The sequence below is a fragment of the Bubalus bubalis genome, chromosome 12, assembly GCF_019923935.1.
Source record: "Bubalus bubalis isolate 160015118507 breed Murrah chromosome 12, NDDB_SH_1, whole genome shotgun sequence".
Classification (NCBI taxonomy): Eukaryota; Metazoa; Chordata; class Mammalia; order Artiodactyla; family Bovidae; genus Bubalus; species Bubalus bubalis.
In genome coordinates this window covers 3652259-3664517 of record NC_059168.1, presented here as the reverse complement: position 1 = coordinate 3664517, position 12259 = coordinate 3652259, and the positions used below count along the sequence as shown (strand labels likewise).

The 12259-nt window shown below is 54.6% G+C and overlaps 1 protein-coding gene across 17 annotated transcripts in view; it reads right to left on the bottom strand.

The window, feature by feature from the left end:
* The window catches only part of INPP4A (inositol polyphosphate-4-phosphatase type I A), a 120087-nt gene that overhangs the window by 20233 nt on the left and 87595 nt on the right, over nucleotides 1-12259 (bottom strand). For 5 of the 17 annotated variants that reach the window (XM_044925623.2, XM_044925616.2, XM_044925615.2 and 2 more), the window contains exons 14-18: nucleotides 11307-11324; nucleotides 8602-8785; nucleotides 8006-8224; nucleotides 7106-7355; nucleotides 3677-3709 (exon numbers count right to left, since the gene is read on the bottom strand). In XM_044925623.2, coding sequence (XP_044781558.2) covers nucleotides 3677-3709; nucleotides 7106-7355; nucleotides 8006-8224; nucleotides 8602-8785; nucleotides 11307-11324 — 704 coding nt within the window. The remainder of the gene's footprint in view (nucleotides 1-3676; nucleotides 3710-7105; nucleotides 7356-8005; nucleotides 8225-8601; nucleotides 8786-11306; nucleotides 11325-12259) is intronic. The other 12 variants (XM_044925625.2, XM_044925627.2, XM_044925617.2 and 9 more) reach the window with 8 other exon arrangements.

The following is a 12259-nucleotide window of genomic DNA, read 5'->3' as shown; positions in this document are numbered from 1 at the left end:
TCCCTCTCAGGGCCCCCCAGGAGACCTGTCACCTGGCTTCTCTTGACCCAGGCAGTGGGCAGGGAGACCTGTGCTTCTGGAGCAAGGCCAGCTGCCCGCGCTGAGCCTCTGCTCAGCCCTCGGCCCGTGTCTGGGGACAGAGCCTTCCCCAAGGCAGCCCACATTCTCAGCCCTCCGTGTCCCTGCCCCCATCTTCACCTTCCTGTCATCTATTCCTAGCATACTAGGGGTTTTTTTCTTTTTATTTTTTTGGAATATAAGGAAACTTTGACCCTGTACCAAAACAATTTTTTAAAAATAGATGCTCAGGGAAAATGAACAGAGTGAAAGGTATTTTTGGCCTTGGCTCTTTTTGTCTTTTCTATCTAGAAGACATTCGGCAGATAGGTGCTGGCTCATTACCACTGGGGAAGCCCCCCCAGCATCCAGCGTGCGGCCCAGGCAGGGCGCCTTCCTGGGAAGGGGTGTGGGTCACTGGGTGCCCATGGCCATCATCCTACTTGGGACAGGCCTCATGAGCAGGGCAGCTGCCAGGATGGTCAACTCTGTCTCAGATAAACAGCATCTAAACAAGAGAAAAGGGGGCCACAGCTCTGCCCTGTGTGTGCATCACACTCTGTTGAGAAACAAATTTAGAGAAACACCTAAAACCTACAAAAGAACTTCCCTGTATGGTCAACACAGATTTGCAAGTCTACACAGCAATTCAGAATTTGGAAATGATGTAAGTGTGCACGCAAGGCACACTGTACATGCGTGAGGATTTCCATCTGTCATGGAAACAGGCGGCTTAAATGTAGCAAGTCTACAGCAGGAAGGCCTCAGGAAGGAGACCATGGTGACGAGGAGCCCTGGATGGAGGAGTGGAAAGTGGGAGTCCCAGGCCCGGCTGCTGCCGAGCAGTGGTGGGTATGCTGGGGCAGGCCCCCACCACTGAGCCACGGGGCCTTCGCACCAAAATGGGACGGCTGCAGTGAATGACACCCATGTCTCTTCCTTCCTCTAAAATTCTCCAAGGCCACGCTTTTGTTTCTTTGAATAACTCTGTTGAATCCAGGTCAATTATACTCAACAACTATCAAAAAAGGCCAATTTTAGCATTAAGCTTTAACAGTCAAGTCCTGTGGGGAGAGGCAGGTAGGCATTCAGACCATCCTTCACCTAAGAAGTAAATGCTCTGAGAGCAAATGCTGCCAACTTTGCTTGACTTTTCCACTTAATGTGAATATATATGTGTAATATGCAAATTTATGATCATTTTAACCTGAAAATGAGCAGAATATATGTGGTCTTATTTGACTGAACAAGCTGTCTGCATACAATTTTTTTTACTTTGCCTTACTTATGTTTAAACAAAATTCATATAAGAATGGCTCAGTTTTGCTACATTAGAGGGGAAAAAACACTGGAAAAAACTGTAGTGTTGAAAGAATGGTTTAAAAAAAATAGAAAGCACTCAGAATTTGTCAAAGAGAAGAGGCGTAGCCCTGAACAGGAGACGAGCCTGACATCGCCCAGAGAAGGGCTCGGCGTGTCTGGGTGGCTCCAGGGCTCACGTAGAGTGTCGACCAGCCCTTAGTGAATACTTGTGAGACCTCACTTTTAACTGTTTTCTCATCTAATCCACAAAGAGGGGGTGACTAATACGGGTAAGGAAACAGCCTCACAGAGGCTAAGTCTTTTCCCAGACACACAAAAAGAACTGCCATCTGTCTACATGTCTGACTACGTAAGTGCACAGCGGCTGGGGACAAGACATTGTGGGTCAACATGAAGACAGAGCAAAATTTAAAACTTCCAAACAAAATGAACTTCAGGGGCAATAATGAGATTTCCTCTGGGACCTGAATTAAGTATCTGGGACGTTAGGGCTGGTGAAGGGGTTTACTCGGCCTCCTTCATCGAGAAAGCCTGGCCATGAAAAAAAACAGCAGTGACGAAGCAGCATCCTCTGTGGGACAAGCTCCTGTCTCCCTGCTCACCCGTGACACCCACTGAGGGGCCAGCCCAGGACCACGTGGCTTCAGACAGCTGTGCTTTTGCGTGTTCTCATTAACGGGCGGGAAGGGAGGAAGTAGGGAGATACGAGGATGTGCGTGTTCTAACTCGGACTCAACACAGCTCTGTGAGGAAAACTGAGGGAACTCTTGGCAGGGGACCATCTGCGTTCATCTGACAAAAACTGTGGACGGGCCACCTGAGTGTCAGGGAGGTGGCGGAGCTGACAGGAGACGAGGAGAGCATACAAGCCAGGCTGTTTGCTGCCTGGGAAGCACAGGACCGCCCGTCAGCTCCGCAAACCGCAGGATGCGCAGAGCTGAGGGAGCCCGAGCTGCTCCAGGGCCACCACCACCTCCCCTGGTCTTAATTTCTGGGGACCGTCACTGCCACAAAGCCTGGGGAGACAGCGCAGCGTGAGGCACCAACCTGCCGTGCAGGTGAGCTCAGCGGGACTGAGAGTCTGGGGACCGGCTGGGGAGGGGGCGCCGAGGTAACTGCCCAAGCAGCTGCCAGGCCTTGGAGAGTCCAGGGGACTGGTGCTGAGACCTGCTCATGGCCAGACTAAACTTGGGGCAGGGCAGGGGGAGAGAAACAGGGGCTGAAGCAGGCTGGTAGGCCTTTTACAAGGTGCCCGATCAGACTGCCCGCTGAGGCGCTAACAGCACCCGGGGCTATGGGGGAACCGCCATGAGCAGAGCTGAGTGCCCGGTGCCCTGGGAGTGAGAGGATGCTCTGAGCGCACGGGAACAGGGTGGTGAAGCCTGGCTGGCTGCGCTCAAGGTAGGCAGCACGCGTCTCGCCCTGTGCGCCTGTGCAGTCAGGGGCATGAACCCTCAGACTGGCGGGCAGCTGTCTTTTGTCAGGGAAGCAAAACAAAACAAACATCGTATCTGGGGGTCTCATGCTTGCTCTGGGAGAACCACAAGCCACGTTCAGGAAACGCAATATGAACTAGAGCAGGGGTCGGCACGTTTTCTCTCTAAAGCACTAGACAGTCCGTGTTTTAGCCTCTAAAGGCCCTGGGGGTCTCTGTTGCCACTGCTGAACTCTGGAATTGCCCCCGGGCAGCCACGGAACTGTGTGAACGAACAGGTGTGACTCACTTCAGGACAATGGTATCTCAGTGAACGGGATTCCCTCAGACCTGTGGCTGGCCGACCCCTGAACTAGAGTCATAAACACTGATTCCTCCATGCAAATGAAGCAGAAAGGACTCCATTTCTAGCACTAACTCCACCTGAAGCCCCAGCAGTGTCTGACAGGAAGTCTGAGGCCACAGCCAGACTCAGAACAGAGGATGCTGCGAGATTGCGAGGTCACAGCACCTGGGCAGCTACGCCTCATGTGCCTCCCTGCCTTCATGGGATGCTTGCAGAATCAGGTGGAATCACAGGAAGAATCATTTATAAACATGAACTTGTCTTAACCAGGCCCCCGACTTCAGGACCCCCAGAGCACGGAGACACAAGCCGTCTGAATGGCTGCAGGATGCCACAGTGCCCAGCCCGCCTGGCCCCTCGGCATACCCAAGGGCAGCTGCTAGATCCCACACAAGGAAGAAACCCCTCAAGGATCTTCCCAACTCTGGGAGCACACAGTAATCTGACAGTGGAGCTACACACACGACCTGGATATTAAAAAGAGGTCTGCGGAGCCTTGAACGGAAACCACGTACCTGGGCTGGACTCTTCAGGAGGGGGGCTGCAATCTGCACAGAAATGGAGGTGACATGGATGATTAAGGCACGCACACAGTTCAAACACCAACAACTCAACGCTTAGAGCAACTGCGGCAGCAGCTGGCAGTAAGCTGGCTCAACTGAGCGGAGAAGAGGCCAGGGGCCTGCCCGCCTCTTCCCGAGGGGTCCCATGGAGGTGGTGGGGCCGCTGGGAGCGCACCGCCCAACACACCGGCATCAGCACCCATGTTGCTGACACTTCAACATGACACGCTCTTCAGGAGAGCAGGTTAGCAGGTCACAGTGCGATAACGCCCCCACGTCCATCGCATGGCATGTGCCGGAGCCCATGCTGACTCACGACTTCTGGAAGCAGACGTGTAGTGAGAGAGACTGACCAGTAAATAAGCGTCCAGTTCAGAGCCCACTGCCCTGATGGGCCGCGGAGCCTGGGCTAGAGGTCAACTGCTGAGATCCAAAAGGTTGGGGTCCGGTCAGAAAACCCATATACCAAACACGTCCACGCCAATCTTTACCACGTAAGCCGAATACAAAACCTTTATGACTGAGGGAGGGCTACTACTGGATCGCCCCCTTGGGTCAAAGATACCGTTTAACTTGATTTCACCCTCACTGAGTAGCATCGGGAAGTACTCACTTCAATTTCACTTTTCCCTTAAAAACTCTCAAATTTTCCTGGTTAACTGTGTGTGCCACTTATTAAGAAACAAGTTTGAAAGGGATTGTTTGGGAGTAAAAGCTTATTTTACATCTGAACTTTTGGTTTCCAAGAATGTTTTCAGATCCTTAAATAGGCAGTTTCAGATTCCCCAAGAACAGACAGAGCCAGCTGGATGGAGACTTGACACCCTGGACTTTGCAGGTGGCCAGGACCTTGCCTCTAACTGTCTTTGGCCATGACTTCTTAAACTGGCTAGCAGGACAGAAAACAGAGCCACGTTCAAGACCTTGTGTGGTGGAGACTTCAGTGTCATCAGCAGAGCTCAGACCTCCTGAGGCCATCTGCTTCCTGAGGAGGGAAGCCTCCATGCGGTCTGTGACACAGAACATCTGTCTGGTTAAAACCTGAAGTGCCTCAGACCTGGGAAGAATACCAACTCCTGCCTCCCCAGAACCTCTGAGACCCCAAATCTCCATGAGGAGAAGGGTCTAGAGGCCTGCTTTCATGATCCGCACTGATCCCAAGCGGCTGGGCTGGGACTACGCCTGAGAAGAGGTCAGGGGCTAAACCTGCTGGGTAAATTCATCTTCAGTAACAGGGAGAGGGAGGGATCTCCACTGGTGGCCTTAGGGCACTGAGTCCCTTGAGATTTGCTGACCACAGTGGACTGCTCCACACACAGGCAGCACGTAATCTCAAGGGCACACGACCTGGGGTGTGACCTGTGGACCTCAGGTTAACAGAAAGCAGGTCCGAGGTTGGAATAACTCTCTGGGGATGAGGAGAGCAGGAGTGTGTGTGCATGGAATGTCGTGGAAGTCAGCAGATCCTGGCAGGTTGTGGGGGAGGGGTAAAGACGGGTCACTTGGGGAGACAACCAGGAGGAGCAGGCCCATGAGCCTCTGTGGCTCCTGCCAGTGGGTCCTGCTGAGCCCTGGCCCCAGGGGAACCCCGCCCACCAGGCAAGGTTGAGGCAGGGCAACTTCCTGATGAAAGATGAAAACCAAGGACCCAGCATGGGGTGAACTGAAATGAAAAGGGATAATAAAGTCTTTCCAAGAAGCAGGAGTTGTTGTTCACAGGTAATAAATAAACTGGTGTGAATCCAACCTACTCGTTAGGCCGAAAGGACCACCCTGGGAACTTGGAAGGGCATCAGGAAGCATGACAGAGCCCAGCTCTGGCCCCTGAGGACAAGAGACAGAGTAAGACAAACGTCTCAGTCTGCTTCCCCTGATCCGCCGCTGCACACGGGGGTCTGAATGGCTTCCCGGCTATGCTTAGGATCCCGGGCGGGTACTTTGGAGGCACATGGTTTCATATGTTTCTCTGAATGCTGATCAGCAGAGTCAGACTCTCAGACACTTCCTACTCCTGTGAGCACAACAGAGCTGATCTGTCAGGCACACACAGGTACCAGCCACACCCTAGATATCATAAATAAATGCTCATTTAAATCACTTCAAAACTGCACTTAAATGTGTGTTTGAACATTACAAGATGTGCCTAGAAAAAGAGGACATTTAATAAGTTATGAGCATAACAGTATACCTCATTAAACAAACTACCTCCTGCATTTTTTTCAAACTCCTATCAATAACTTTTTTTTATCTCCAGAAATATGTTTAAATTGCAAGCAGGACAATATTAAAGAAACATGAGCAATGAACTTTCAGAAGATTGTTAAAAGCAACACAATTTACGGTAAAAAATGAGAACACGAACGACGACAAAACAGCTCCATGAACTAAACACAGGTCTGGGGAACTGAAAGTCAAACCCTCGCAGATGGAGCGTGGAGGACACAGACACTGTGGAGACACACGCTCGTGAGAGGAGCGGCCTGGGGACAGACTGCAGGAGGGCTGGTGCGGAGGGCATCTGACACACCAAGCCGCTCCAACAGGAGCCTGACTGTCTTGAAGGAACGCTGCCCAGTGTGGAAACAAGTCCTGTTGCAGGAGGCCCGTCAGCACCTCGCCTCCACCTCGTGACGCTCCCAAAGGGGAGCGAGCAGGCGGCAGCAGCCGGTCTCAGCTGCCTGGCCCACGGCCCCACCAGCTCTTAGGAAAGGCCGGAGCTTTAGGGACCAAGCACCTCCGTGTTCAGAAAGCACGGTACCCCTAGCTTTAGGAGCCAGCAGAATGGAGTCCCTGGTTAGGCTCCGTCTCCACAGATGGTGGGCTCTTTATGCAGCAGGCTGCTCCAGGCCATTGTCCTGCCGTCCGCGGAGAGACCCACCTGGAGGTGGCGCTGAACAGATAAACCCCGCCGGGCCCCCAGGTGTGGCAGAGGGGCGTACCCTGAGTTACCAGCACAGGCCAGGGCAGCAGGCTGCGGCTGTAAAAGGGCTCCCAGCCCACGACCACCAGCCTCTACAGACAAGCGCTGGCCTGCCACCAGCTCGCTCTTCCCTGCACGCTACGCCTGCTCCTTCATCCCTGATGCAACAGGCAATCTCATCAGAAAGGTGTCTACCATTCCGCTTCCTTCAGGTTCCCAGGTGGGTGGACAAACCACAAATGCTTAGGAGCCCGACCCTCCAGATGCAGCAGGGGGACCTGGGAGGGCTGAGGGCCAACAAGCCGTGAAGACGCGGAGAGCCTCCCGCCCCCTACCTGCTGCTCCGAGCACTGCGACACCCCCCTCTACTGAGAGGCCTCCCTGCAGTCTGCGTGGGGTCATGGAGTTAGAGACACATGGACAGACAGACAGTATGCGTGGGGCCCGGGCTGCATACGCACATGTGGATGTGGTCGGGTGAGGGCAGCATGCAGCGGAGGGGCATGGCGAGGAGGGGGCATCGCAGAGGACTTCCTCCGGTCGGATCCAGTAGGCCTGGCTGCCCCGGTTACCTTTCCGGCTGGAGCCGCTGCCGGCGCCCGGGAGGCCGTCTTCGCAGCCCTCGCCCTGCAGGCGCTCGCGCTGCAGCAGCTTGTCCACCCGCTGGATGATGCACTCCAGGCTCTTGTCCACATTCAGCCACACCTTCTCCTTCCAGAGCAAGGGCACAGGGTCAGTGCCTTGGGTGGGACAGAACACAAGCCAGACACCCCCCAACTTGGACCCCAGCCTGGGCCCCATGCTCCCTAAAGCCCTCAATTTAGAAACAGCGAGATAATTCACAGCTCCTTATCACAGGTGCATTTGCTTTTCCAAAGACAAATCAATGTCCTGTTTTGTGGAGAGACTGCCAGTTACTATCCCAGAGGCCAGGGCAGGCAGAAGGGACAGTCTCATCCCTTCCTCCGTCCACCGCAGACCTCACACGACCGTCACAGGAGACCGAGGTCTTCTGGGGGGGAGCTGCTGATGACTTGGGTTGGGGAGGGGGTGGCTCCAGAAACACAGACAGAATTCAAGACACTGGGGTGGGCTGGAGGAGCCCAGTGCCTCTGAAGAGCAGACCCAACAGGCGACAGACTTGGCTTTGTGATGTGTCACTACGAGAGGGACAGACCTGACCTTGGAGCCCACCTTTCGGGAGAGCATGAGATGATGTCAGAGCACAGCTTCCAAGCCCTCAGTCTCTCAGTTCCAGGAAGATGCAGCCTGGCAGGGCCGATGGCCAGAGAGAGAGCAAGGCCTTGCGTTTTCAAGGCCAGCTCAGCTCGGGGAGTGGGGTGGGGGTAGTGAGGACTCACCCACTCCTCCTCGTGCCAATCCGCCTGCAGAGAAGACCGGCTGTTCCTGCCCGACCACCGAGCCATGAGGGTGTCCTGGTCATTCCGCAGCATCACCTGCTCCTCCTCGGTCGAGGTGGGCGAGGCTTTGGAGGCGATGTAGTCAGGCCGGGCGGCGTTCAGCCCGTGGATGGAGGTGGCCAGCAGCTTGCAGTCACACACAGTGACCAGCTGCCGGGTCTGCAGGGACACACGCACACCCAGCCTCTGAGCACCCAACCCGTGCTGAGCAGGCCTTATCAAGGGGGCGGAGGAAGCACCCCAGCTTCAACAAGACCCTCGGCACTCGCTGCTAAGTCAAGGGCATGAAGCCGTCACCAAGGATCCTGAGCCCCGGGCTCTGTCACTACCTTGCCCCGGCTCCAGGTCTATGGCCACAGGCCAGTCCCAGACCTCCATTCCAGGCCGTGTGGGAAACAGACCTGAAGGCAGACAGACCTTCGAGGTCATCCCAACGTTCCCACCCATGTGGACAGCTCTCGGCACATGTGAGGTGCCCAGGGGTTTTCAGACACCCAAGGGACCCACCCCACCTGCAGCAGGGGAGTCCCTCCTACCTTGTCTGCCAAGATGGCAAGTGTTCTTTCCAGGCCAGTGGCAGACCTGTCCTTGGCCGCCCTCGAGAGCCGCTCGGCGTAGTAACTCACTTGGGTTTTGAGGGTGTTGATCTGGGCGATGATCTCCTTAGCTCTGATGATGTCCTGTGGTATGTAGATGATGGACTGGCAGCTGGATGATGTGCTAGGAAGGATTGGAACAGATTCAAAAGGGTTCTCCCAAGTTGACAAGGCTGGAGACACCCTCCCAACCCCAGCCCGCACCCAACGCAAGGTGAAGCGTCCTGTTCCTCAGGGGTGTTTTCCTAGGCTAGTCTAGTTATTGACGGGCAAGAGTAAATTTCAGGAAATCCATCCTGTCTATATGGTAGAGGCTTGAAATGTTAAAATACAATTAAGTCTTTTATCTACATTCCCACGTATCTGTATTTCTACTGTGTTTATACACATGTGTACAGATACTGAGCCCGGTAGTCATCTGAACATCCACCCTCTTTCACCTAAGAACCTCTTCTGTCAGTTTCTAAGTGTTACCTAAATGGAGACTTGGGGTCTGCTGATACTGGAAGGGGTCACGTCACAGTACAAGGAGACTTCAGTGGGGGCTGGACTTTGCCAAAAGATTCCTGGCTTCTCATTTGGCCAACGAGGACTTCAAACTTCCTATGCATAGACCTACACCCTCCTTCGTGTGTTTACCTCAGCAAGTCCCCAGAAAACTGGGCTTCTGTCCTTTCTCTCCTGCTCTGGGACTCCCTTACTTAAAAAAACCTGTCCCGAGGGATGAAGAGGGTGTGGAGAACGCGCCGAACCGGAGGCAAGGCCCTCAGTGACTTAGGAAACCGGTCCTCCCGTCTCTCGCCAAGCGATGTGTGTGCCTCTTGGGATGCAACGCCAGAGACACAGCTCAGCCACTGCCCGGCACAAACACCAGCCTCTGGGGAACCAGCTCCATCTGGGGACCTTCTAGATGGGGACATAAACTGAATGTCTCTTGGCTAAAATGCCAAATCAACCCTATATTACAAACTTATTTTTCAGACCACCTGAGGAAGCGAGGGAAGCAGGGGGAAAACATACAAGGCACCCATCTTTCACGGAATGAGGGGCCTTGACTGACACCCTCAAAGAACTGCCCTTTGACTCTGGGGGAGAAGAGAGAAGGTGGAGGACCACACCCTCCTTCGTTGCCCCAGGAGAAGAGGGTCACGTGATCAGGGATGAGCCCTTTCCTTACTGGGCTCTTTCCAGGCTAACCCGAAGCCGGGTCACCAAGAAACGGCCCTGCCCTGCCCCCTGACAGACTACAGGGTCAGCATGCACACACGAAAACCACAGCACCCCAGAACGAACAATACCCCGAGCCCAGACATCACAGTGAGAAACGATGGAGGTGTCAGAAGCCCATGCAGCAGGCCGCAGTCAGGCCCGCACAGCATGAGGTGTGCACGCTGCTCTCCAAGCTGCAATCACTCTGCCCAATGAATAGCTGCCACTCAGCGGAGTCGAGTCTTAGGACGGGAGTTTTCAAATCTCTTCCTCCCAGGCCCCAGTCGAGAGAACACACGTGACGTGAGGTGCACGTTCGTGTGTGTGTGTGGAATGGTGTGTCCATTTCAGCAAATACAAATCCTCCAGGCAGCCGGAGAGGAATCATCTCCCCATTCCCCACGAGTCCTCACACACAGGTCCTATCAGTAACTGGGGCTCACGGAGGGGCCACATGGCAGGAGTGAGAAAGGACACGCCTCAAACAGTGGCTGTTCATGGACGACTGTGAACAGCAGTCATGTGAGCCCAAAGACTAAAAATGGGGCAGCTGCAGAGCCTCGGCTGGGGGACAGGGCCATGTCCCCGTGGCACCCTGGCCCTCCTGGCCAGGGCCCTGAGCTGCTCCAGCTCCATGAAGGTAGCGGTTCCAAGGGCAGCGGGAGCCTCACGAGTCCTAGTGCAGAACCCCTGTTCTGGACCGGGGCCGCACTCTGGGTGAGCCTGGGGAGGCCTGGAGCAGCACCTGGGGACCCCAGTCAGCAGGCACCAGAATTCCAGCTGCCATCTCATTCTTTGGTGGAGAAAGTCAGCTGATTATATTAACCCCTGGTTTGCCCTCCAGGAGTAAAACTTACCCTAGTAATTTGTTTTGCAAATCTCCATTAACCATTAAATATAAAAATGTACGCTGGGGACTTCCCTGTTGGTCTACGGTTAAGACACTGTGCTTCCATGGCAGGGGCAGGGGTTCAATGCCTGGTCAGGGAACTAAGACCCTATGTGCCATGAGGCATGGCCAAAGAAAAAAAAAGTAAGCTGGTTTCATTCCTGCCAGGGGTGAAGGGGAAGTAAAAACAGAAGAGCCTTAGATGGCAGTAAAAGAAGCCAGGAAGAGACTCTCAAACATACCACGGTACTGGCTTGAAGCCTCAGCACCTGGGACCTGCCTGGCCTAGGCGCTTCCTCGTCATGGAGAGAGAGCTGGGTCTTTGCTCCGAGTGACGCAGCCAGACTGGGAGGGTTTGAAACAGCAGACTGGAGACGGGCTATTCATTATCACAGAACATTGCAGTTGGAAGGGAGTTCCATCTACGAGACTACAGCTAGGAGCCTGCGGGGGCGCGGCGGGGGCAGCACCTCACAGAGGAGGGGACAGGCTTTCTCTGCACGAGAGCAAGACCCAAACGCACACTCTCCACGGACAGAGAACTCACCAACACTCCTCAAAACTGCTAAAGAAAAGAACCAAGACGAAATATTAGCAGCTTGTTAGCAAACGGCAAATGCAAAACAAAAAAACGTAAAAACCAAGTTCTCTTTCATCAAAATTCTGGAGATAACTTGAGGAAGCCCCGACTACAGGGAGGATTCAGCTTAGGAGCCCAGGGTGCTCCCTGGTCGGAGCAGCATCTGCGTGTGTGCTTGAGCCCCAGGGAGACGCCCCATGTGGTGGGCTACACCTGCGCTGAGGAGAGCTCCCCTGGTGCAAACCATTCCTGCAGGTGGTTTTATGCCATTAGTAGGAAAATACATAAACATGTACATTATATATTTGAAAAATACTACAAAAAGCCTTTGGGGAATAAGAGTCCTGAAGTTCACATGCAGAATAACTGGTATCAACACCCCGACCTTCCTGGGACAGGGCCAGCCCCTTGACTGGCTTTCTCCTCCAGGGCCCCACGCCGGCTGGAGTCGCACGCTCACACCTCCACACGGCCCATGCAGTGCAGCAACACACATGCGGCTGGCCGTGCAGAGCGGCGGCGGCACAGGAAGCTGCCTTTGCCCTAATTCCCAGGGGACCACCAGGCTGGCGAATCCTCGGGTGGGTCTGGTGGCCTGGTTTGAGGAGCCCTTGGTGGGGCCAGATCCAGGTCAAGGGGGCTGCAGGAAGGTGGGCAGGATCCCAGAGATGCTGCCCAGTCTGAGGCCCACCTCCCACCATCTGCCCTGGGGACAGCTCTGAACCCTGAGTCCCCGGGTGCTCTCTGCCCACCCGCTCTGAACCCTGAGTCCCTGGGTGCTCTCTGCCCACCTGCTCTGAACCCTGAGTCCCCGGGTGCTCTCTGCCCGCCCGCTCACGCCTCAGCCCACTGCACCTGTCCTTTCTCCCCGGCCCCTGCAATCCAAGGTCAACCTGCTCAAGCCCTGTCCTGACACCCAC